Source organism: Coenobita brevimanus, chromosome 64, assembly GCF_032717465.1.
Source record: "Coenobita brevimanus isolate Jiangsu-jjx chromosome 64, ASM3271746v2, whole genome shotgun sequence".
In the NCBI taxonomy this organism is placed as follows: domain Eukaryota; kingdom Metazoa; phylum Arthropoda; class Malacostraca; order Decapoda; family Coenobitidae; genus Coenobita; species Coenobita brevimanus.
Genome location: NC_137017.1, coordinates 27,852,786 through 27,880,666, shown reverse-complemented (window position 1 = coordinate 27,880,666; position 27,881 = coordinate 27,852,786). Strand labels below are relative to the sequence as shown.

Sequence of the window (27,881 nt, the reverse complement as noted above, 5' to 3'; positions counted from 1 at the left end):
GTAACTTCCCTTCTTAAATACATTTACTGTCATAAGTATTACTTCCACTCTTCATTCACACCTTTTACATTTCACTGACAAGGAGCCTACATGTGATAGCACTGTGTACTATGGGTCAAGTGAAGCAGCTATGGTGTCCACCCAAAAGTCCAACCTCCTCATAATTCCCTGCACTTCACTGTGGGGATGAAGCCTGGTGATGTGCTGTCTGCCACAAGAGGGCAATGGTTCCCTATATGATGTATGTACTGTACTGTACCATACTTATAGGACAGCACCACAGAAGTGCAGTAACTGCCAATTATCCATCATATTTCAACCAAAGTCATGTCAGTGATGATGCATTTTTTTGGATAATGCCATACTATCACCCCCAAAAACAGAAAAAACAATCCCTAACAGAGTTTTCCTGATAAAAATTCATTGTACAGCACATTATACAGTACCGTACTACTGTACTGTACATACAGTAATTTCATGTTCAAAAAAGATATGCAGTAATGCAATACAGGAAATGAAAGACATGCAGTACAGTACATGACAAGTCTACATGGTAAATAAATAGCTAATGTAAACTGTATCAGTAAAAAATTTTGCTGATTATTCCCGTGTGTTTAGTGGCATTGAGATGCCACTGTTCATTACCATCAAACTACGTGATTATCCTCCCACTTTTTCTCGATGGAAATGACGTTCCTTGAGCACTTGATATGAGGAGCAGCCGTGCACCCACATACCAACACAAAGGCAAGCAACATAAGCCCCGGCAAAAGCTCTGGTGTGGCAACAAAGGGCACAAACTCCATGAAAAACTCAGCACACATCTGCACCTGGTGCTTTACGGTAGTGCCAAGACAGAGCGGACAGGTTGGGCCTTGTTTGTGGACATCATCGGTGGGATGTGGGCAGTAGGAAGCAGAGAGTGGTTCGAAAAATTCTGTTTCCCCGTCCACTGAACATGAAATTACTGCTTTAACTCAGCTCGATATTTTTGCTTTTTCAGATAATCTCATTTGTCAGGTAATGCAGAGTTGGATAATCAGGGGCTTGTTGCTTACCCATGGTTGATGAGTCTGTTTGGCCAAAAAGATCATGGTTAAACAACATTTTACTCAGCCATATAAACTTGCCATTTTACTGGATCCATGGAACCCACATCTAAACTTCTGTCACTGTTTTTATCAAAATTTAGAGGGCAGGAATTCCTAATCCACACCTCCCCCCTCCTTTCTTTCAGCTGCCTTTGTGACATGTAGGTAATAAATGGACAGTATTCATTCTTCTCCAGTTACGAGGATGTCAGCTATACTCAGAAAGCATTAAATATGTAGTGACTGCTAAGAAATAAGTTTAATGTGTAAATTTTAACTAAATTTTTAATCAGTGTATTTGTGGCTGAGCTCTCTGCCTGCCCAAGAATGAAATACTGTATATGCATCAGTGCAAATGTTGTGCCTATACTTCAATCTGATGCAGTACTTTCCAGGCTGATGGTAGCCAACAATTTCTTACCATAAATTTGACCAAGAAAAAAAAAAAGTCAATGGCCAGAAGAATACATGATCAATGTAGTTTAGTAATGAAAACCATAATAATAATAATAAATCAGCAGAAGACAAGACTGGTATGCATTTCATTCATGAATGGCTTTACAGGTCTTTACCATTGATGAAGAGGTCATTTGGGTCAGGTATGAAGAAGGCTCCAAAACAAAAGATGATCAGTATCAGAGACTTGTAGAACCACATTCCATTATGTAGTCCTGCCCGACAGTCTCGGCTTGACTTTACCCCTGTGCAAAATTTGAGATTTTATGTGAATATATGTGTTACCAGTTGAGAGAACTGTTGTTGTAAATAATAATAATTACTGTTATTATCATTATTATTATCCAAACATCAGGACCAACTTGCCAAGCCCTGGGCTCCTACGCTCCTCATTGAGCAACGTAGGATTGGATGATGAATGGATGGATGGATGGATGGATATGAGACTATGGTGTGGCATGAAAATGAAAAGTCAAGAGTGAGAGCAATGGAGATGGGACTTCTGAGGAATGTATGTGGAGTACAAAGAGTGGATAGGATACGAAATAATTTGATTACTGAAAGATGTGGAGTGAGGAAGTCTGTGGACACCAGAATTGAAGAGAGCGTACTGAGATGGTATGGTCATGTGGAGAGAATGGATAACAATAGAGTGGTGAAAAAGGTATATCTCAACAAATCTGAAGGAGGGAGGAGGCGAGGTAGGCCAAGGAAAAGGTGGAGGGATATGATGGATGAATGTGTCGGGAAGAAAGGTTTGGAAGTCAGTGAGGCTAGGGGACTGACAAGAGATCGAGCTGGCTGGATGAATATTGTGAGAAGAAGTGCATGATAAGGGATTTGGCACCCCCTTTGTAACTTGACACCGTCCGGATTGAGTCTATCGGATACGTTTATGTGAAGCTATAGAATGTGGTGAATGTTTTTGGCTTATCAGATAGAGCCAGGATTCCAGGGGCTTGAATGGAAGCATGGCCCTTTGGATTGAGCAAATTTGGGCTGTCTGGACATTGCTACTCCTCACCCTGCCCTAGGAGGGGAAAGGAGGTCCGGATGAATCATCATCATCGTCATCATCATTTGGACCTCCTTTCCCATCCTAGGGCAGGGTGAGGAGTAGCAATGTCCAGACAGCCCAAATTTGCCCAATCCAATAGGCCACACCTTCCATTCACTCATCATTCAAGCCCCCGTAATCCTGGCTCTATCGGATACGCCAAAATCATTCACCACCTTCTGTAGCTTCACATAATCGTATCTGATAGAGAGGCACCCCTTTTTTAACATGGCAGTGTCCGGATGAATAATAATAATAATAATAACAATAATAATAATAATAACAACAACAATAATCCATCCATCCATCCATCCATCATCCAATCCTGCGTTGCCCCATGAGGAACGTAGCAGCCCAGGGCTAGGTAAGTTGGTCCTGACATTTAAAATGAAAGTGACCAGCCTCACTCATCCCTTAGTGGCATAACATGAGCAATAAACCCCAATCATCCCTTGGATATACACCTTCATTGGCTCAATCTGACTGCAGCACCGTAATTACCCACTAAACCACCATGCGCCATAATCAGGTTATATGGTTATCACCGAGTGTAGTAAATGGTTTCCTGGTGTATAGGAAACCATTTGGCCTGTCACTCAGTGTAGAGTCACCCACAGGCAGAAGGAAAAGGAAAGAATAAAGGAAAGAAAGGCAGAAGAGGGAGTGCAAAGTCACTCGTAGGCAGAGGGACGAGGAAAGAATGAAGGATAGAAAGACAGAAGTGGATGGAAGGAAAGAAGGATGGAAGAGAGGAAAGGGCAGACACCCGAGAGCAGCAATACATCGAGTGAGTGGATGGTGAGTGCCCCCACCTACCATTATAATAATAATAATAATAATAATAATGTAATAATAGTAATAATATATTTTGAGAGGGAGTGTAAATTCACCCATAGGCAGAAGGATGAGGAGAGAAATAAGTAAAAAAAGACAGAAGAGGAAGGAAGTAAACAAGGAAGGAAGAAAGGTAAGGGCAGACACCCGAGAGCAGCACTACATCGAATGAGTGGATGGTGAGTTCCCCCACCTACCACCTGATAATAATAATAATAATAATAATATTAATTATAATTATAATAATATATAATGACTGACATATATATAATGTACGGTATAATGAGTGAGAGCAGTGGAAAAAGAGTTATTTGAGAGGAGCATGTGGAGTCACATGGAGAGAGAGACTTTCAAATAAGGGAGTGAAGGAGTGTTGTGGTGTGGATGTGGATGTGATAGGAAGCTTTAGGAGAAACACATTGAGGTGATTTGGCCATGTGGAGAGGATGAGGAGTGAGAGACTGACAAGGAGAGTGTATGTGAGTGAGGTAGAGGGGGGGAGAGGGAGGGGGAGGCCAAGGATGAGATGGAGAGATGGAGTGGAGAGGTATATGAGAGAGGGGTGTGTAAGCTGGGAGCCGGGAAATGAAATGGCGGGGGACTGAGTGACATGGAAGTGATTTGTTTCTGGCCACCCCTTAAGGGATTAAGGCATCTGGCAATAGATAGATAGATAGACTGATCATTCTCGAAAGTGCTAGTTCCATATTTTTTCATCTAAGGACACAAACAGTGGAACTTAAATCCATTACACTTAAACTATTTGAGCTATTGACCTTATATTAGGTACTGTACACTTGAAATTAATAGATCTTGAATTTGGCTCTCTGTTATCTTGTCTTTGTTTTTTCATGGAGTAAGCAACCTTATGGGCTCTGGTCTTTTGTTCCTTCATCCTTGCATAAAGGATTAATTGGGAAATATCTCCGTTCACATGAGTGGCAATGGTATCCACAAAAAGGTTAATATACTGATATTCCATCTTTAATTACAGTGCTTTAATGAAATTATCATAAATTATGAAAGATTTTTATTCTAAAGTATGGTACAGGAAAACTAAGCATTCTTTGCATTATAGAACAGACTTGATACTTCAGCCACAAGTAAAACCTAGAAAACAATCTTTCCTTAAGAGTACTTACAACACAGTATATAAATCAGGGACTTACCACATGTGATTACCATGAGCAGAAAATGATAACAAGTGATGGCAAATCCGAGTCTGTAAACTGCCATGTAACCAAAGGCTGCCTCACAGCTCTCCCCTGCACCAAGCCAGTTACATACTACATTCTTGTCTGGAAACTAAAAGGGTGCACTACTGTAAGTACAAGTCACTACAGTGCAGACAGTCATAAATGTAGTGGTTAGATGCTGTTGCTGTTCTAGTACTGTACTGTATTTACCACACTAAAATTAGCTACGGCTGTAGTATGAGGCAATATAAAAACAACTACTGCATTTGAATAATGACTGTACTGAAATACTTATGTGCAATTACTGAACAAAGAAACGTCTACAGCACAGTAATGCACTTTAAACACAGTACAGGGATGTGTTTATCTATCTATATACTGTTATCTATTTACTACCAGATGCCTTAATCCCATAAGGGATGGCCACAAACAAATCGCCTCAGTGTCACCCTGTCCCCTGCAGTTTCACTGCCCTGCTCCCAACTCATACACCCCTCTCTCATATACCTCTCCACTCCATCCCTCCATCTCATCCTTGGTCTTCCCTTCCCTCTCCCTCCCTCCACCTCACTCACATACACTCTCCTCATCAGTCTCTCACTCTCCATCCTCTCTACATGGCCAAACCACCTCAGTGAGTTGCTCCTAACGCTTCCTATCACATCCACATCACAACACTCCTTCACTTCCTCATTTATGGGTCTGTCTCTCCATGTGACTCCACATGCTCCTCTCATATAACTCATTTCCACTGCTCTCACATTTGTGTCCCTCCAACAAGGTCCAAGCTTCACATCCATATGTTAGAGTTGGTATCACAATACTGTCATGCAGTAACTTTTTCACTTCCTTGCTCACTTCCCTGTTCTTATCACTGCTTTCAAAGGACCAGCAACCTTTCTTCCTTGTTGTACCCTTTCAAGCACTTCACCCTCTAAACTTCCATCCTTATTCATCACACTGCCACTTAAATGCACGCACATTTTCCATTTCCTCCTCATCCAACTTCACTGTACATTCAGTAACTTCATTTCTCTCGAAGACCATAACTTTACTCTTCCCTACATTCACTTTTAGATTCTGTTTCTTACACACTGTCCCAAACTCACTCATGTGTTTTTCATGAAATGAAAAAAAGTTGCTGCACAGTTGCTAACAAAAAAAGTATTAATAAGGTTACATAAACTTACTATTTCCATAATTTCTTCTTGAACTTCATAAGACATCATAATAGCCATAACTGCCACGCAAAGCATAAGGAGAAAAATGTACACCACTCTAGTTGATGTAGATTCAGACACACTTGGGCAGGGACGGCAGCAAAAACGACAAGAAGAAGTCCCACACAGGCAACCCACCTTAAATGGAAAACCACATTATGCCGCAAAACTGTTCTGTATCTCAAATCCAGTTTATAACTCCAAAAGGTAAATAGTAAATATAGCAAACAAAATACAGTACAGCCCTAAAAATCTAGCACTTGGAAATACAAAACTAACCAGTTATTCAACAACAAGCTACTACATGAAATTAAGCATTCCAGCAAAACTCTGACAGCCTTAAAAAATAAAAATCTCCTTACATAAATATATAAGGCTGCTGCATGTAGAAGTCCATTACATTAGTTGACCATATTAAATTAAATCAAAATTATATATATATATATATATATATATATATATATATACCGGTATATATAGTGCGGTAGGTGGGGGTGCTCACCATCCACTCACTCGATGTAGTGCTGCTCTCGGATGTCTGCCCTTTCCTCTCTTCCATCCTTCTTTCCTTCCATCCTCTTCTGTCTTTCTTTCCTTCATTCTTTCCTTGTCCTTCTGCCTACGGGTGACTTTACACTCCCTCTTCTGTCTCTCTTTCCTTAAGTCTTTCTTTTTCCTCGTGCCTGTGGGTAACTCTACACTAAGTGACAAGCCAAATGGTTTCCTGCACACCAGGAAACCATTTACTATGCTGGGTGGTAACCATATAGCTTAACCAAATTTTGGCACCTGGTGGTTAGTGGGTAATTATTGCACTCCAGTCGGATTGAGCAGGTGCAGGTTTATATCCAAGGGGTGGTTGGGGTTGATTGCTCATGCAATGCCACTCAGGGATGAGTGAGGCTGGTCACTCTCATCTTAAATGTCGAGACCAACTGCATAGCCCCGGGATCCTACACTCCTCACAGGGCAATGTAAGATTGGATGATGGATGGATGGATATACAGTATATATATTTTTGCAAGATCAAGCTGAGAGGAGTGAGGTGGATCAGGAGAGAGAGGAGCAGTCAGGGAGAAAGACTGAGCTGAGAAGCTGAGGATCAAAGAAAAGGCAGATGATTACAGGACCAAAGTAAAGGAGGAGTTAGAATCAGTGAAATGGAATAAAATGGATCTTGACAGCCTGTGGAATGCTTATAGGGATTGCTTAGTTAGGAATACTAAAGAAGTGTGTGGTGTGGCAAGAGTAACAACAAAGAAGAAAGGTACGGCATGGTGGGATGAGGAGGTTAAGAGAGTGGTGGAGGAAAAAAGGAAGAAGTGGCTAAAGTGGTTACAGGCTAGGGGCTCAGTTGAAATAAGAACTGAGTATACTGAGAGCAAGAAGCACGTAAAGAGACTAGTGAAGTGGAAAAAGGAGGAGGTAAATGATGATCTAGGAAGAAAAATGAATGCGAACTACTCTGAAAACAGGAAGTTATACTGGAAAGAGGTGTGGAAATGCAGAAGGGAAACTGGAAAGAAATACAATGGTGTGAAGGATGTAGGTGGTAGATCACCCATGGGGATGAAGTAAGGACTAGGTGGAAAGAATATCTTGAAAACCTGATGAATGGTAATACAGAGTGCACAGCAGCTGTAAACATGATTCATTTTGGGATGTGCAGAGAAGGAATGCAGTGCCAGGAGACGTGACACTCGCACAGGTGAAGAGTGCTGTGAAGCGGCTGAAAAATGGGAAAGCAGTTGGGGTTGATGAGGTGTATGCAGAGATGGTTAAGTGTAGTGGAGAGAGTGGAATGAAGTGCTTGTTGAAGATATGTAAGAAGGCATGGATGAGTGAAACTGTGCCTGCAGAGTGGAAAAAGACTGTGATTGTACCCCTGTACAAATATAAAGGTGAGCGAAGTGAGTGCAAGAGTTATCGTGGCATAAGTTTATTGAATGTGGTAGGGAAGGTATATGGAAGAATTATTACAGAGAAAGTAAGAGAGATATCAAAAGTCCTAGTAAGTGATGAGCAGGGTGGCTCTAGGAGTGGCAGAGGATGTGTGGATCAAATATCTGCAGTGAGACAGGTAGCAGAGAAGGCATGTGAGAAGGACCATAAGGTGTTTATGGCATTCATGGATCTGGAAAAAGCATACGACAAAGTAGACAGAGAAGGATTGTGGAAAGTTTTGCGCATGTACGGCGTAGATAGTAAGCTGCTAGGTTCCGTCAAGAGTTTTTATGATGGTACCGAAGGATGTGTAAGGGTTAACGGGCATCTAAGTGAATGGTTCACAGTCGGTGAAGGCGTGTGACAAGAGTGTGTGATGTCCCCATGGTTGTTCAATATATATATGGATGGGGTGATGAGAGAAGTAAAAACACGAGTAATGAAGAGAGGGATGGTGCTAGTAATGAGAGGAATGTCTCAGATATGTTGTATGCGGATGATGCAGTACTGCTTGCAAGTACCAGACAAGAACTTGGTAGGCTAGTGCAGAGTTTTGATGATGTCTGTGAGCGTCGTGCCTTAAGAGTAAATGTAGAAAAGGGTAAAGTGATGGTTATTGAGAGAGAATGTGACTCTCAGTGAATGGAGAGAGACTGGAATTGGTGAGAGAGTTCAAATACCTGGGTACAGTGATAGAAAAGAGAGGAAAATGTGCAAAAGGTGAAAGTAGAGTGACACAAGGAAGAAAAGTAGCTGGTGCAATTAAGGCCTTGATAAGAGAGGCTTGAGTGTTGCAGCTGCACGAGGCTTACATGAGGGAGTGTTAGTGCCAACTTTAACATAAAACTATGGTGTGGCATGAAAATGAAAAGTCAAGAGTAAGAGCAGTGGAGATGGGACTACTGAGGAATGTATGTGGCGTACAGAAAGTGGATAGGATACGATTCGCGAAAGATGTGGAGTGAGGAAGTCGGTGGACACCAGAATCGAAGAGAGTGTACTGAGATGGTATGGTCATGTGGAGAGAATGGATAACAAGGTGGTGAAAAAGGTATATCTGAATGAATCTGAAGGAGGGAGGAGGCAAGGTTGGCCAAGGAGAAAGTGGAGAGATATTGTCGATGAATGTGTGAGGAAGAGAGGTTTGGAAGTCGGTGAGGCTAGGTAACTGACAAGAGATCAAGCTGGCTGGATGAAATGTTGTGAGGAGAAGTGCATGATCAGGGATTTTGGCACCCCTTTTTAGCGTGGCAGCGTCCGGACTGACACAATCAGATACGTTATGTGAAGCTACAGAATGTGGTAATGTTTTTGGTGTATCCGATAGAGCCAGGATCCCGGGGACTTTAATGATGAATGAATGGAAGCGTGGCCCATTGGATTGGGCAAATTTGGGCTGTCTGAACTTTGCTACTCCTCACCATGCCCTTGGGTGGGAAAGGAGGTCCGGATGATGATGATAACAAATGATATTTATATTAGCTTTTTGCAGTGACCAGTTAGGCTTATATGCCACTGGCAAAGTGCAGTGTAATTAAATATTTGGGGCAAAATCTTGCATGGTAAGTCCTTTCACCCTGATTGTCTTCACAGCTTACTTTCAAACTCTTCTCAGAGTGTCCTCATTTGTACACTTTGCTAATAATGTTCTAATTTTTTGTATCTAACCTGATAAGCAGTCAGTTTTGTATCTAACCTGATAAGCAATCAAAAGGGTGGATGGCATCCAAATCATACGTTTGTGTGCTTTCAAGTGCTATAAGAAACTTTGTTCTATTTTTAATCCTGTTATCTTTTATAACCTATAGCCTATACATACCCATAAATAAAGTCTTTACAGCATTGTATACAGTACACAGGTCCTATTATACAAGCATCCGCTATGGTATACAAGAAAGTGATGATATGAGAATGGATAATTTAGACCCAATTCGGTAATGCAAGCAGGGTCAGTTAACCTAACCGCATTTTTCCCATAAGATATTGACTCTGTTGTAAGAGTTTTTGTGTAACCCCCCCTCCCCACACCTTTTATTCATTAGCCTATACGAGTTTCCACTACCCAAGCAGTCTTCCATTAATATAACACACCCATATAATGAGATTTGCCTGTATATCAGTATCCTGTGGTGGTAGGTGGTGGTGCTCATCATCCACTCACTTGATGTAGTGCTACCTACTTCTTCCTTAAGTGTTGCTACACTGACTGACAAGCCTAATGGTTACGTGTCACCCATAAAACCATTTAGCCTACAGTGCTGGCTGGTAACCATATAACTAAATAACAGGATGATCTGGGGTCTACAATGGTGCCCGTATTAACTTAGTGAAGGGACGCAAATGCGTCACCCATCCTGGAACCAAACCTCAGCACTCTTCCTCAAACCTCGCTGTGGTGAAGCACCGTCCACCATGAGGGAACATTGGTTTGTTGCATGGGAGGGCCCTGCAGGAATGATTGCTTGTCTGCAGTTGATGGATCTGCTTGGCCAGACAGACCGGGATTACTCTGATACTGCTACCAATACCCTGTATGTTATATGTATATTCCATCCATCCATCCATTGCGAGATGCCATAAATCCCCAACGGGGTGGCCAAGGGCTTAGAGTTAATTGTTCTACAGGGAGGGGCACTAATCCTTCACCAACCCCACTTGACACGTAGGGAGCATGTATGGTTTCGATAAATGGATATCACCCAGCATTGTACATGGTTTCATGGCTTAGAGGAAGGAGAAGCAGGAGAATCCTGTTGTCACAGGCGGTTGAGTAAAGAAATCCACCTATCCCTCAGCCACAGAATCTGAGTTATTTGTTTTACAGGGAGGGGTACAATTCCTCCACCAACCCATTTGACACGTAGGGAGCACGTATGGTATGGATATATGGATATCACCCAGCATTGTTTGTTCTTGCTCAATATCTTGCAGCTAGAATTGCCACTTATCTCTCTAAGAAGAAGTTGCGAACTGGACACCAATTAATGGAGATCCGTCAACTAGTTCATAGGCCAGAGTCTCGTTCGTTATCGGAATTAACCAGACAAATCGCTCCACCAACTAAGAATGGCCATGCACCATCACCCACCGAATCGAGAAAGAGCTGTCAATCTGTCAATCCTTCCGGTGTCCGGGCCTGGTGAGATTTCCCATGTTGAGTCAAATTAAGCCGCACGCTCCACTCCTAGTGGTGCCCTTCCATCAATTCCTTTAAGTTTCAGCTTTGCAACCATACTTCCCCTGGAACAAAGACTTTGGTTTCCCGGAAGCTGCCCGCTGGGTCATGGGAATAACGCCAATGGATCGCTGGTCAGCATCATTTATGGTTAGAACTAGGGCAGTATCTGATCACCTTTACAGATATTTAATATATAATATACATACCAATACAATGTACCTACAGTCAGTCTTCGTTTAATGCACTTGTTTAATAGCGGGAAGGTACTGTGTTAACCAAAACTGATATTCACACACAGTACTGAAAAACCATTATAAGGACCTGCTAGCTAGCCTACAAGCCACTTGAAGTCAGCTTTTTTATCTTATGTAACATCTCTAGCAAAATTACTGTAAAAACTTTACCACTCCAAACAACTCATGTAAAAAGGGTGCTTGTGACAAGATTAGGTCTGAAGAATGCCCAGCCTATGTTTAACTAAAAGCTAGGTGACTGAAATTATGTTTTTCCACTTTTCAGTCAGTTCTAGTGTTCTGATATGAATTAACAAGACTAACCCATCAGTATATCATCAGTTTATGAGTTAGTGCATTTTTAAATGAATATCGGGTATTTATTAATACTTTACCACAAGGACAGTGGTCTTGTAAATTTCCAATTCAAATGGGTCTTTCACAGGTTGTCTGAGATAGATTAGGTTAGAAGTTTTGCTCTGATAAGAATTGGGGGCTTCCATCTCTAGGTTTAGTGGCAGTCTTAGGTGGATAAAACCATAGGGGCTCTAGGGGGCTTCACCCAGCAGTTAGGTTGAAGAGATCATAATTAAACAAGGCAGCTTCCTTAAGTGCCCTAAAACAGGTAGTGCGTGTTCTTTACAAGGTGTGTACACTAAATCGACAAGCACTTACCTGAATTGCCAACTGTACTAAAATTACTTTCCTTCAGAATGTGAAAATGTAAGAAGACTGGTGGACTGCTGCACCTGTGTGGTAAAGTTGTACTGGATAATTTTCTTCATCAAAACCCTGCCCATTTTTGACAGCTAATAACAGTCTGGGGTACAGGTGTTATATGGGACCAAAACACCACTTCTCCCAAACAACTGATGTCACCATTGTAATCTGTCTATCTATTGCCAGACGCCATAATCCCGTAAGGGGTGGCCATTTGACTTTGAGTTATTTGTTTTACAGGGAGGGACACTAACCCTCCACCAACCCATGTACTGACATGTAGGGAGCATGTATGGTTTAGTTATATGGTCACCACCCAGTGTTGTAAATGGTTTCTTGGCTTCCAGGAAACCATTTGGCTTGACACTCAATGTAAAGCCACCTGTAAAGGAAAGAAAAGCAACAAGAAGTGACAGGAAAGATGGGAGAAATAGGAAGAGAGGAGGGTTGGCACAGAAAAAGATTGATAAAGGCTAAGGAAGAAGTAGGCAGCACTACATCAAGTGTGTGGATGATGGTCGTCACCACCTACCACAACCATTGTAATCACTCCGCATAAAAAAAATAAAACTATTGCCGATAGCCAAGTAAAACTGAACTCCCATCTTTTAACTCTGTCAGCCATTATCACTGCCGGTAAATAACTCGATGCCTGACGTTACTCATTATTTGTATCACAGTTAATTAATCCTAAATGTTAATATGAACACAACCAATGGGGAAATCATGCAGCACACCGGAAATTCTTCACGCAAGCGCTTACGTACAATTTCACTTTCCTTTCCTAATATTACCTGTGCCCGGCAGCAGGACCTCGACTCGGAATACTCCTCTCCACCGTACATCCTTGATAATGGTTCTTGTCATCTAATAATGCTGAAAGGCCCCTGAGAACCTGTGCCGTAGATTGGACGGATTTCTGTTTACGCGACCTTGTTGTTGTTGTTGATCATTGACGAGTGACGACAGAATGAAAAGTACACAAATTGACTCACACGTTATCCAACAGAATCAAATCTTATTTACTTGTAGGAGATCGATGTAGGATACATTCTTTAGTCACTCAAAATTACTCTCAAGTTGTGTATTAATTCGTAACGTGAGAATGAACTGAATTAATTGCGTTAGACCTAAGTGGATTTTGCCCAAAAGAAGGTGGTGGGAATGTAAGAAATTGTTCTGGAAAGAGGTCAAGAGAGTTAGACAGGGTACCAAAGTAGTTAGTTGGGGAGTGAAAGATAAAAATGGTAGGGTACTAGTGAAGAAGGGAGGAAAAGTGAGCAGATGGAGAGAACCCTTAAATGAATTGTTGAATATAGAGAATGAAAGTAATGCAAGTATAAGTGGCTGGGGAATGACTGGGAAGGAGGGATATGTGAAGAGGGGAAGAAATCAGTAGGATGGAAGTTGTTGAAACATTGAAGAAAGTTATGGGAAAAGCCCAAGGAATTGGTGGAGTGTGTGGTGAAATGCTGAAGCATGGGAGAGAGATAGTAGTAGAATGGATGTGGAAGATGTGCAGATTGGTCTGGGAGGAAGTTAGAGTCCCAGAGAATTGGAAGTCAGGTATAATTGTTCCCCTGTACAAAGGAAGGGGGAAAAAAGAAGTGTGTGTGGTAATCATAGGGGCATTTGCCTTCTTAGTGTAATAGGAAAAGTATATGGTAGGATACTTATTGACAGAGTTAGGGAAATAACAGAGGAATTAGTTGGAGAAGAAGAGGGAGGTTTTAGGAAGGGAGGAGGTTGTGTAGATCTTCATTCTTTAGATCCTTAGTCGAAAATTTTCTAGAGAAGGGAAAAAAGTAGTATGCAGCCTTCATGGATTTGGAGAAAGCATATGACAGGGTGGATAGACAAGGACTGTGGAAAGTATTAAGAATATATGGAGTACCTGTAGATGGGAAGTTGTTGACAGCTGTAAAGAGTATGTATGAGGGTGCTATGGCTGCAGTGTGTGTGGATGGTGAACTGAGTGAATTTTTCTATGTGAAGGTTGGATTGAAACAAGGATGTGTCATGTCTCCATGGTTGTTCAATCTGTATATAGATGGGGTTATAAAGAGATACAAGATAGGGCAGTGGATGTTGGAGTGGCATTAGTGAGAGAGGGCAGTGTTTGGACACCCTGTACTGTTGTTTGCAGATGATACTGTGTTGTCAGGTGAGGATGAAGTGGAGCTTCAAGGCTTGGTGGATGAGTTTGGGAGGGTGTGTAAGAAACAGACTCTAAAGGTGAATGTAGAGAAGAATAAAGTTATGGTCTTTGAGAGAAGTGAAGTTAGTGAATGTACAGTGAGATTGGATGAGGAGGAAATGGAGAATGTGAGTACATTTAAGTACTTGGGTAGTGTGATGAGTAAAGATGGAAGTTTAGAGGGTGAAGTGCTTGAAAGCGTGTAGCAGGGAAAAAAGGTTGCTGGTTCCGTGAAAGCAGTGATAAGAAACAGGGAAGTGAGCATGGAAGTGAAAAAGCTTCTACATGACAGTATTGTGATAGCAACTCTAATGTATGGGAGTGAAGCTTGGACGTTGCTGGAGGGACAGAAGTCAAGAGTGAGAGCAGTGGAAACGAGTTATTTGAGAGGAGCTTGTGGAGTCACATGGAGAGACAGGCCGACAAATGAGGAAGTGAAGGAGCAGCGTGATGTGGATGTGATAGGAAGCGTTAGGAGAAACCATTAAGGTGGTTTGGCCATGTGGAGAGGATAGAGAGTGACAGACTGATGAGGAGAGTGTGAGTGAGGTGGGGGGAGGGAGAGGGAGGGGGAGGCCAAGGATGAGATGGAGGGATAGAGTGGAGAGATATGAGAGAAGGGGGTTTGAGCTGGGAGCAGGGCAGTGAAATTGCGGGGGACAGAGCGACATGAAGGCGATTTGTTTGTGGCCACCCCTTATGGGATTAAGGCATCTGGCAATAGATAGATAGATAGACCCACCACCCTCCCCTGTTGTATTAGCAGCACTCTGTACCTTTTACAGCAATAAATATTTCAATTGAATTCGAAGCCTTGTCCGAGAAGAGAGAGAGAAAGGGGGGGGGGGAGGACGTGAGGTGTGGTGAGGCAAGTCTCTCGAACCCCTCCAGGACGGTTTGTTCTGTAGCACTACCACCATCATCGCTAAGTGTACACTCATTACCTGTTCTAAGCACAGTTTTAGTAACATAAACACTCCAAACAGTACTTAAATGCCTGAGTTTATCCCAGACACCAAGAAATAGCCCAGTGGTCCCATTATTGTTCTAAACAAAGACCCCCAAACCCCTGAAAGGATAAGAAAAATTTACATATACCACTTTTTGGACTCAGTTCTGTAAGGGTTACATCTAGCTGGAGTGTCTTGAATCACCAGACCAACAGGCATCCATTAGTTGATATGTCTTTACCACTCAAGCAGTAAATGGTGTCCTGGGTTATAGAAAGCCTTTTGGCTTGTCCCAGTGTAGTCATCTCTGAGTACCTCCACTTAACACCTTCTGAAACATTTTGTAGCACCTCACCTCAGCTATGACAATGTCCAGATGGATCACTCACTACCACTGTACTTGGTTCCGTAATGATCAATTAGTAGTAAAAAAAAAAAAAAAAAAAGACAAAGTTCAAAAATGCACCTATTTTATTATCAATGAATAAACATTTGTAATAATTTTATAATACAGATAAAGCATATTAAAGCTTAAAAAAAAAAAAAAAACACTCAATAATCACAATAAAAAGTACAGTAATGGCAGTTTGTTTATTTTGTAATTCTGCTTGTGTACACAAGTTTTGGTATGCAACAGTAACTGGATAAACAAGACATTCCACATCTTGTGCAGTATACTGATACAGGTACTGAGCATCTAATTCTACATACTGTAGTTCTTAAAAGTTTTCTGCAGTGTATTTCATTTGTAATCCAGTACAAAACTATTGGAAGTCTCTTGCTTTAGAGGCAATACCTGCAAGTCAAACTTCTGCTGCTCCACTTCACTATAATCATAGCTGTGGAACAGTTCATTTCTCCAACAGACATATTGATAACAGATCAAATATTTTCAATAAAACTTGTAATGAACATATATAATTACAATTTACATATAGTAATTTGGCTTTAAGATATAAAAATATATACGGTACAAAGTGGTGCCACACAATCTGTCTGTCTGTGCATATGATAACAGTATCTACTAAACCCCTTCATGTACAAGCGTGCTTTATTAATGTTACTGCAGAAAGATGACAATTCCATGGCCAACTAAATTAGCAAGGTGAAGGGATTCAATGCCCACACTCACAGCACAATTCAGGTTTTGAACTTGCTTACTTTACAATGTTTTCCCTACAGACAATGCCAGACATACCACAAATGTCAGCTGATTAACTGTAAGGGCTGGGACTCGCATCCTTAGTGTAGGTGAGAAATCTATGGACAAAAGCGTCACGGTGCATGAAGGAGTTAATCATTAAAGCTTAAAGTAACACATGTACCAAGCACTGTAATTCTGACAGCAACTCTGTACAGTAAACAGTGACATACTGTACTGTACAGTAACACCTTTCTTCTATCTTTTGAGAAAATTGGTTGTACTTAACAGAGGACAAATTGTGGTACAAACACTTGTAGTGTATATCACATACTGATACATCATTAAAGATGATGGCTGGCTCATAATGAATGATATAATTATTTAAGGGGCATTGTTTCATGTAGGTTCTAAATAAATTGGCCAAGTGCAGGTATGCAATATAAATACCGGTACTGGTAGCCGTCTTAGCTGTAGAAAATACCTTTACTGTACAAAGCTCAATTAAGGTACTGTATTTTGATATAATACAGTGTGCCACAACACTACTCAGTGATGTCATGAATGACTCAAAGCACTTTATATGACATAGCTATTGCCCCTGGTTCATAACATAAACTATACTGAATGGTATTAATTATTACAACTGATACAATACAGGCCTGGAATTAGCTAATGTGAGAGAAACCACCAATAACCACTTGACAAGGGTGACATAATTTTTCAATTTATTCTTGTTATGGTCTGATGATTTTCAAACTGGAGGGGTTAGATATGGTTTCCATAACTCCCTCCATACAAGAGGTCTTTCCAAAGCTGAAAAAGAAAAACACAGGGCAAGAAGAATAAAACAAAGAAGACATCCTTGAGCTGATAGGGACTTTTTTTTTTTTTTTTTTAAATACAATATGGGATGTCTGGAAATGGCTGATCACACTTCATGGTGTTATAAAGTGAACAGAAAACTGAAAATAAGGAAGTACTTTAATAATATGTACAGCAAATCTTTAGGTTTCAGGGGTATCTCAGTTATGTGTGTGCACTGTTTTATGCATAAAATATAAATGATCAATTAAAGGGTACAGCTAAATCAGAGCTGGCAAGCACAGAGTTAGTGAATGACTGACAGTTTATGAGGCTATCTTGCCATACCCATGTAATTTATCAGTACTGTACTGAATACAGCTTCAGTATGAGATGACATAATTTTTCTAAAAAATTTAAATACCTTTGCTTGAGGCACTGCACACTTGCAACTGATGATCATTTTTCATATAAACACTGTTTAGTACCTTGTACTGATTTCTGTGGCAGTTGTTATTCACTGTTTTAACTGATTCATTCTTACCACTTCTGCTGTACACAAATATTGTACATTTTTTTCCATCATCTTTTTTTATGTATTTACATAATGCCTGCCCTAGGATGGGAAAGGATGTCCAGATGATGATGATGATGATGATGATATAATGTGTAATTACCTGCATTATACATTACAGCAATGACAAAGTGTGTGACAGTGTGAGTGACAGTGATAGTAAATGCAAGTCAGAAAGACTGAGGGTGTCACTGGCAGCAAATGTAAATGAATGCATGAGAAAAACCGAGTGAGTATGGGGGTAAATGAATATTGGTATGTGAATTAATTAGGTGATGGGAGTAATTATAAGACAATATGTGTGAGTATGAGTCGGAATAAAAGAAAGTGAAAATGAATGGAAGAAAATCAGTATGAGAGTAATGTGGGAGGAAGAAAAGTGAGTGAATGAATGAAAATGTGGGTGCATGTGAAAAAGCTTCAGAGTGACTGCAAATCACTGAGTAACAGAGTATGAGAATGAGATAATGAAAATGTGAAAGCCAGTAAGAGGGAAGCAAGGAATGAGATTATTTTTAATACAAGGAAGAAGGAACCAAAGGCTTGGAACCTGCAAGACTGTTCCTCCCCCTCCACCCTCAAAAAAAGGGCCAAATTCAAGATCCATACATTTTGAAATGCCTGGACACATTGTGTTTAAAAGGCTGGAGGTTATAGGCAGATGAAAATCCAGACACAGCAAGACAGTTCCACAGATGACCTATTACATACATGAAGGACTGGGAGAGAGAGAGAGAGAGAGAGAGAGAGAGAGAGAGAGAGAGAGAGAGCTAATCTACAACTCTGACAATCAACACACATGCTCTTGAAACCATATGTGTGCTATGCACGTAAATCAACACAGTTGATCGTGGTGTGATTATTGGGCTACAGCATTCACAAGATATGATGCATGGGTTTATAGTGGGGGAAGAAAGCACCCTGAACCCTGAAAATCAATAGTTACTGCCTGTTATGTATGCACTTTACATGCTCAAAGGTGTCCTGGTTTCTCTGATACAGAATTCGCAATCAATAGCGGGGAGGTAAACCTAGAGCCTTGAAAATCAAGACTTGTCCTTTATAGGTATATTTTGTGTGTAAAAGTGCATAATCAAAGGGTGCCCAGTTACAGAGTTATGGGTTCCATAATCTATCATGCACAATGATTCAGCCAGTGGAATCAGCAGAACACTACTAAAATCATGATATAGTTTCTCTATTCATCAGGGAATACAATCAGATTCCAGTGAATACTTGGGGAGGCATATAGCACAGTGGTAATCAAATAAGTGCAGGAGATAACAGGAAAAGATGAAGAACAGTGGATTTAGGAAGGTGGGACCAAGTACATGTATTGTTCAAAATAAAGGTTGAGAAGCAGTTGGAAACTGCCTATGATAGATACATGCCATGTTGCTGACTAAGTAAAAATTCAGCTAGGTATTCTACTAATGAGTGGGCATGACAATACATGTTGGCTAAAGCAAGGTTATGGTATTAATGAGAAGAGTATATGACGTGACAGACTTCGCATCACCAAAAGAACGTAAGATCAGACATTACTTTGGTGTACAATATAACATCCATGATCTCGATGCACTGTGAGGTATACAATGTAATCTGCATAAACCTGACTTACAGTGATGTACAGTCTCATAACATTAACTTTACATAATGGTGCATAGTAGTGTAACATTTACAGAAATCTACCTTGTCATATAATATGCTGTGTAACATCCATGTAGATGACTTGCAAGTGTGCAATGAGTAACATGATGGATGAACATGAACTTTGTCTTAATGATAGGTTTACAGGATTTTTTTTTTGTAACAGCTTAATCTAAACCTAGATCATAAATAACAATTCCAGATTTTTATCTCAATTTGGAAGTGCTTTTTAAACACTCAGCATACACATAACTCATTGTTAAAACCTAGTATAGCTAACCAACCCACCTCTATCACTGAGTGCTTTGAGAAAAAAAAAAAAAAAAAATCACCATCATACCATTCAGTCACTGCCCTGCAGTACCAATGAGGGCATAAATGAAAATTAGTGCTGCACAGTACAGTACTCCTAAGCCTGTCTCACTGTTTATTGAGGATTATTTATGTCACCAATGACAGAGGTGAAGGGCATATCATGGGGGCCAATGCTGAAGAATATCCACTCATGTTGTTTATGTTGAATATTCCAGCTCTCTCCTGATCACCAAAGGCTATCATTCTGTTTTTCTCTAAACAAAGGTTACACTTAAATTCTCTTACTGACATATCAATAAAACTATCTATCTATATTCTATCCATTTTAGCAATCATCCCATCCTTTTTTGCCTTTCAAGAATGTAGCACCACCTGGAAAATATTAAATATTATAAGAGTTCTTCTGAACCATTATATAGTATTTTATTTTTAGTTTTTTTTTTTAACCTAAAGAAAAACCCCATGTTGCAACAGTTACAAACAGTCCATATTAACCCATTAAATTCATTCATTCATTCATTGCCAGACGCCATGTATCCCACACGGGGTGGCCAAGGGCTTAGAGTTAATTGTTTTTACAGGGAGGGGCACTAATCCTCCACCAACCCCACTTGACACGTAGGGATGCCAACAGCATCTGGTGTTCCCAGGCGGTCACCCATCCAAGTACTAACCAGACCCAACGTTGCTTATATTTTATACTTGCAACTGCCAATTTTATTCAGTTTAGGAGAAACACTATAATAATAAACAGTTTAAACCTCCTCCTTACTGTCTGCCCACGCTCCAAACATAACAGCAAAAATTAGATAATTAACAGCCTTAAACTGTCAAATTAAATGCCAATATTTCATAATTTTTATCATGTTGGAAAGGATTAAAAAAGGATTAATCCCCTGAACTAGACCTTGTTAGATCATATACCCCCGCTAGGATTACAGGACAGCGCTACTTCTACCAGCAAGGCAGCTACCCAGACAGAGAGCTCTACCACTGAACCCCCCCCACCGCCCCTATCATGTTGGAAAATGTAACTAGTACCAATATCACAGGCATGTAGTTGCAAAATAAACTTAATAATTTAAGATTTTCCCTTACTGTAAATCAGGTCTGCAGTGTACTCACATTTAATGAATTCAGTTAACAGGCCTTTTCTGCTTTTGCAGACAATATTTTTCTGTAGAAAAGGTAAATTTCAAGTATGATACACTATACAGTTATGCTTTGTGCTATATGGACTACAAACCACTGCATACTTCATATCTACTGACATTCTTTAATTTGGTAGTATAGTACCATACCCCTATGATATTCAGACACACGTGTTGTGAATACACAAGAAAAAGCATAAAAGGGCAAAACTCGTGTGAATCAAGGCTTTCTCCAAAAAGAGCTAGATATTTATACACCATACCTACTGTGCATTAAAGTTTAGTGACTGAGTTATAGCAGATAATGTCATTATCTGGCAAGTATCTGACAAGTAGGTACCATACAATGTCTATCCTCAGGGGTTGTGCAAAATATTACATAATCCAGATATCTACTAGTAAAGTGCGCTTTATGAGCGCATAACGAGCGAGCGAGCATTTGTACATATGACGATCATCATAATTTCATCCTGGTGTAAACTTTCAGGGTGGTAGGTGGGGGCGCTCACCATCCACTCACTCGATGTAGTGCTGCTTTGGGTGTTTGCTCTTTCCTCTCCCCCCTCCTTTCCTTCCTTCCTCTTCTGTCTTTCTTTACTTCATTCTTTCCTCATCCTTCAGCCTATGGGTGACTTTACACTCCCTCTTTTTTTCTTTCTTTCATTCTTTCCAGGTCCTTCTGCCTATAGGTGACTCTACACTGAGTGACAAGCCAAACTGTTTCCTGTACACCAGGAAACCATTTACTATGCTGGGTGGTAACTATATAACCAAATTATGGCACGTGGTGGTTAAGTGGGTAATTGCGGCGCTCCAGTCGGATTAAGCCAGTGTAGGTTTATATCCAAGGGGTGGTTGGGGTTATTGCTCACCTAATACCACTCAGGGATGAGTGAGGCTGGTCACTTTCATCTTAAATGTTAGGACCAACTTGCCTAGCCCTGGGCTCCTATACTCCGTATGGGGCAACGTAGGATTGGATAATGGATGGATGGATGGTAAACTTTCAGCATTTCTGGGGAGATAGTTGAACAATAACAGAAGAATAACTGAGCTAAAATATTTACTTTCTCACCTTTTCTCTCTGGATGTGCACATAGTGAGGCACTACAGCATTTATCACACACGCAATGTTCAATTCTCTGTTCCCAACTTACCCTGTCAACACTCTACATTGATAAACACCTGGCTATTGATTGAATGATAAAACCCAGAAATTGGGTGATTACCCTTGCTGATTTCATCCCCTAAACATAGAAAAAAAGTTCTTGTAAAATTATGAGTGTATCCATCCATCATCCAATCCTATGTTGTCCTATGAGGAGCGTAGAAGCCTGGGGCTTGGCAAATTGGTCCTGCCATTTAAGATGAGAGTGACCAGCCTCACTCATCCCTGCGTGGCATTACATGAGCAATACACCCCAATCACCTCATGCACATAAACTAGCACCGGCTCAATCCGATTGGAGCGCCTTAATTACTCACTAAACCACCAGGCACCATTTGGTTACATTGTTACCACCCAGCGTAGTAAATGGTTTCCTGGTGTACAGGAAACCATTTGGCTTGTCACCCAGTGTAGAAGCACCCACAGGCAGAAGGAAGAGGAAAGAATGAAGGAAAGAAAGAAGAGAGAGTGTAAAGTCACCTGTAGGCAGAAGGAAGTGGAAAGAATGAAGAGTGTAATATCCAGTATTTAACTGTTTGAATTCATGCAAGAAAACATAGTGTTATAACAGGAAATCTTTTTTATTTTGATTTCATAGTGGAGCATGTCAACTGACGCCTTTGGTACATTCCCTTGGAAAGACAGGATTCCAAGGGGTTTCTTTGGTTGCATGAGTAAATATATAGTTAAAAACAAAATTTACTGAATGTATCTACTACCTGCTGAAAGAATCTTTTCTCTGTCTCACATGGTAGACGAGTCATTAGCCTCTGAAAACCATCGCATTCAGGGTATGTCATGTCACATCGGTGTGTACTGCCATAAAGAATGGAGGAGTGGTTGTATACTGTAAATTGCAAAATTGAAGTGATGAAAGTAAAATTAATGAGAAACATAATTACTTAATTTACATTTCTACATACCATACTACATATGAGCTCCTACCCAATGTCAACTGCATAGTGTGGTATATCATTTTTTTTTTTTTTTTAATATTTCCTCCCTATCTACATCTACATTTCATTTTTTTTACAGAGTAGTTTTTATGGCACCAACCTTAGAGACCTAAAGATCAGTTCCCACTCCAAACAGAACATCAACTTCACCTCAACTACAAATAAAAGAATGTGCAGTCCTTTATAGTCAACTGCAGGGCTGCACCCCTCTATTATGAAAAGTTACAGCCAGAAAAACCTTGCCATGATGGCCAAGGTTGAGTTGGGAAGGAATGAGCAGTGAAGAGGTGGGGTGCATGAGATAATTGGTACTGTACTTTTTTTGTCTGATAGAAGTCTGCAGTGTCTTACCCAAGAATCTGACCCACCTAACCAGTTTACATCAAGGTCCCTATTTTAGTTCTAGGCATTGACTGACTGGGGCAAAGGACACCCTGTCAAAAGGTTCTGTGGTCACCCTGAGAATCCAACCCATGACTTCCAATCTGCTAGGTAAGCAGGCTTCTAGGTTTACAACTACAGTACTACCATCTCCCTCAACTACAAATACCAGCATATTAACTTTGCCTAATTTAATGGCACCTTCTTTGGCTGCCATAAGAATACACTGCATAAAACCACACAAATAACAACCTGAGCAAAAACTTCACCTATTAGAACGTTATTAAAAGCAAAAACAAAAAAGCATCTATCATATCAATTTCCACTAAAAACATATTCTATTTCAAAGTCTTGATTGTACTTAACAATGGTCAGATTTATACAGTTATAAAGCTTATATTTTCTCCAACTCTTTGCACTGTGGGATGCAAATGTGTTAACTCCTATTTCATTACAAAAGTACTGTAACATATCAGACACCCAGTAAATGGTGGTAACTACGCTAAGTCACATGTGGGCAAATCTGCATTTTGCCTGCAAAATAACCTGTTTCCAAAATAATGTAATACTGAGACTGGATATCAATATTAGGAACCTAAACAGTATTCAGAGAGTTTATATGGTAAACCCTATATACCATCACAGCTTTAAAAAGGCATATACAGGAGAGTTCACAGATGACTGCAATGAAATCATGAACTGCCAATCTTTAGTTTCTCATTAAAAATAAAATACTGTGCAGCGGACCAAAAAGTATTCAACACATGGGTTAAATGGCTGTGGAAATGAGCAATTCACGCCATATTGGTTCGGTGGGGTTGGTATGCTAGAGCAACATTTGCATCTGCTACGAACATCACTGCAACAGCTCATCTTTGGTGAACGTAAGATGCGTGTTACACCACAACTGTGTTAAAACAGTGTCAGTATAGTGTCAAAAGAATTATACCCTAATTCAGAATTTATGTCTACCACAACTGCTGGGTCGTCATACAGGAATATATACAGTGAAAGAAACATGCCAATGATGCTTTGATAGAGTTGCACAATTTGATACCCATTTATATATTATATTGGAATCTATCACAGCCAATATCACTAAATTTTTTCATGGGCATATTATCCACAGCAGAGGTGTCACAAACATTAAATCATAATATCATCAGTCTTACTGATGGTAACACCTATGCTAAACTTAACACTGGTGTGTCAGAGTTTCTTGTAGAGTACTGCTTACAGTGGTATGATGATACTGGCACAAGTGAACATAGCTCTACACTGATATGCTTCTGTTCATCAGAAATTAATACTAGATGCATTAATATATGTAGATGCTTTTTAACTAAATGAAACCTCACTTGAATTTGGGCAAACTCTAAGATATGCAGGACAGCCAACAGGTCTCAGCTTTGTTTCAGAATCCATCACCAGTGTGTCATTTTGTTTAACAAAGTTGTTCAAATACTTTTTTGGTCCATCAGTCTATATATTCCCCTACCTTGTAACCAAATGCCTTGATTCCATAAAATGTGACCATAAAAGAATCATCTCCATGTCACTGTCCTCCACCATCAGGCTGCCCTCTCTCCAACTCACCTCACGCTCACCCGTATATCTTTCCACTCCATCCTTCCATCTCATCTTTGATCTCCACCCTCCCCCTCTCCCTTTCTATTTCATTCACATACATTCCCATGTTCAGTCTCTCATTCTCCATTCTTTTCACATGGCCAAACCATCTCTGGGTACATGCAGAATATTCTATATACTCAATATCTTTACTGCACATCATTTATCAAAGAAAACCAAAAATTCTTTTTTGATATGTTTTTAGTTTTAGATGGCAGAGCATGGTAAATATTATCACATTAAACAAAGGACTGTGGTGACAAAGGACATCTGGTACATATTTGAATGTATAACAGATCAGCTAAACAGAATTTCATCTATGAGAACTCAACTGTGTTTTTACTATTCTATTATCAAATACTTTGACATTATGTGCTGGGTTTCTAACATACTAAATATATAGCAGTACATATCATCAACTAAAGCATATACTGTATATAGCACATTCAACCCCTTCAACTCGATGATATAATTTTCATTTAAATCAAGCTACCACCTGATGATTTTGTTCAACAATTTTATTCAACTGCAGTAGTGTAAGGTTAACTAATGCTATATCTACTCCCACAATTTGAAAAGCTATCCTATGCTGAATAAAAATGTTAAAAAGTAGCAAGAATAAAATGAGAAATGTCACTGGAGTGAAGGAGTAGCATTCACATGGTTCTAATTCTTATACTAATATAATAACTTTTTTAACAACTCATCACCCAGGATTCTCATTTAATAATATTTTGCTTAAACTAATACACCTATCCACATAAGCATAAATTATCACAATCTCACTAGAGTTTTGAGAGGAAAACTTTATGTCATACAATTCGCACACCACATAACACACCAAACCAAAATTCAGTTACATAAATTCACTGGGATGTTACATAGCTTCTAAAATATCCTTTTTTTTTTTTTTACTGTAACTCCGTTTTTACACAAAGTATCATTAGCATACAATATGCTATTTCTTAATGCATAATCAAGCATTGTCACATTTTTTATGGATAAGTGAAACCACCTGACTATAATTTTTAAAGTCAAAATGCTGGTTCTCTTTCCCCATCACACACTTGAAATTAAAGAAAAATGGATTATGACATCAACTTATGTATACTATCCTTCGCCTTCACAATAGCAATGGTCAGCTTGCACTAATATATGACAATGAAACCAAATCTACAAAACCAAATTTTTCTGCTATATATAGTTCTTCTGAAAGCATTGAAAAGAAAGACACAAGCCCAACTCTTCTATTTCTGGACTCAACAGCAAAACATAAATGCATTATACTGACTAGGAAGAAACAAGAATGCAATCTCACAGATGCAAACACATTTGGCCATCAGTCATTTCTGCTTTATTTTTGAGCAGTGTACTTATAATGCTGTAATTCACAATATTATAAAAAGTAATATATTGCAATAAACTAATTTTGCAAACACTACTTCAAATATATACAGTAATGCTAGTTCTAACCAGAACCTTATCAGAAAAAATTATTTTATCTATTATCAACATACTGCTGTAATTTATGTAAAAACTGAAAAAGGCATATCAGGCAAACTAAAATCATGGCTGTCACAAGTTGTGTTAATGCATGAATTGTTTACTGCACTTCGGCCTTCACAGCTACAACAAACAAACAAAAATTATATCCAGATAAGACACAAAAGCCTACATCTTACCCAGTTTTGCAATCGATATACAAGTACAGCATATAACTTCCAGATATAACTAATATTCTCTGATGGCTGTGAAACCTTGCACTCAAGTACTTGGCAGGTAATCTTATTTTCATAATCATCAACCCAACTCTTAGTCCCACCCGAAAGGATGGGGTGAGGTAGTACAACTAATTTCTTATCAATTTACTTTTAATGGTTAATCCATTAACTGCGGCATTAGGTTTCGTGGTTGATCCCCCCCACGCACAAAAAGTTCTTTTTTTCTCTCTCAAAAATAATTTTTACTCTTATAAATGAAAGAGTGCATGGAAAAGAATACGAAAACCAAATATGAGTTCATTATTTACCTCAGTTTGGCCATGGTATGCTATTTATGGACATTTGGGTGAAAAATGTAGTCAAAAAAAAAAAAAAAAAAAAAAAAAAAAAAATCATATGATGTATGCAGCAGTCCCACGCTATTCTTCATATGATGTACGTAGCAGCTATTGGGTTAAACAGTAAGAAGGTTCATAAAGGTTTACTCGGAGATACATGTTTGCTGGGTTTTGATTAAATTATTATTGCATCATAACATCAGAAAATATATTTATATGAGCACTACACATTCTGGTAAAAAAACAAAACAAAAAAAACATGAACAGTTCTTACTCCAGCACCATATCCACCAAAAAGAAGTGCACAACCATGCTGTACCTCATATAAGATAGTTCCCAGGCTATAAGAAACATCAACAGTATACTACCAGCTGTTCCTCACTCCTCGCACTCTGCCCAGGCCTCCTCAGCTTGCATAAAATACTTGGAAGCTAACTTCCCCTTCATTGCTTCTGTTGCCAGTTCTGCAGCCCAACTGAACAGCTCTCCTGAAAATTTTTATATTACACAGGTTTGTATACCAGTGATCAAGGACAGATATTTACTATGTATATTGGCTAGAATATTATAAAATTTACCAGCCAATCAGAAATATCACCAATCCAACAAGTTTAGTTTTGCAAGACAGTAAAAGTAACATTTTAGTTAAGGAAGATAACCTTCACACAAGCAACTTTTGTGAATACTCCTCAGCTTAAAATAAATAAATAAATAATAATGTAGTGGTAGGTGAGGGCACTCATCCACTCACTCAATGTAGTGCTGCTCTCGGGTGACTGCCCTTTCCTCTCTTCTTTCCTTCCTTCCTCTTCTGTCTTTCCTTCAGTTTTTCCTCTTCCTTCTGTCTATGGGTTACTCTACACTGAGTGACAAGCCAAATGGTTTCCTGTACACCAGGAAACCAATTACTATGCTGGGTGGTAACCATATAACCAAATTACTGTATGGTGCCAGGTGGTTTAGTGGGTAATTAGATG

At 39.7% G+C, this 27,881-nt stretch overlaps 2 protein-coding genes across 5 annotated transcripts in view; both read right to left on the bottom strand.

The window, feature by feature from the left end:
• The window catches only part of LOC145404719 (serine incorporator 3-like), a 36,272-nt gene extending 20,856 nt beyond the window's left edge, over nt 1-15,416 (bottom strand). Inside the window, exons 1-5 of the mRNA XM_080276270.1 lie at nt 15,392-15,416; nt 12,724-12,788; nt 5,825-5,992; nt 4,608-4,743; nt 1,664-1,792 (exon numbers count right to left, since the gene is read on the bottom strand). Of these exons, the coding sequence (XP_080132396.1) occupies nt 1,664-1,792; nt 4,608-4,743; nt 5,825-5,992; nt 12,724-12,788; nt 15,392-15,416 (523 nt within the window). The remainder of the gene's footprint in view (nt 1-1,663; nt 1,793-4,607; nt 4,744-5,824; nt 5,993-12,723; nt 12,789-15,391) is intronic.
• Nucleotides 15,417-26,978: 11,562 nt separating this feature from the next.
• Nucleotides 26,979-27,881, bottom strand: part of LOC145404583 (eukaryotic elongation factor 2 kinase-like) — a 62,262-nt gene continuing 61,359 nt past the window's right edge. For all 4 annotated transcript variants that reach the window (XM_080276092.1, XM_080276096.1, XM_080276093.1 and 1 more), the window contains one exon: nt 26,979-27,392. In XM_080276092.1, the coding sequence (XP_080132218.1) occupies nt 27,283-27,392 (110 nt within the window). In that variant the 3' untranslated portion in view covers nt 26,979-27,282. The remainder of the gene's footprint in view (nt 27,393-27,881) is intronic.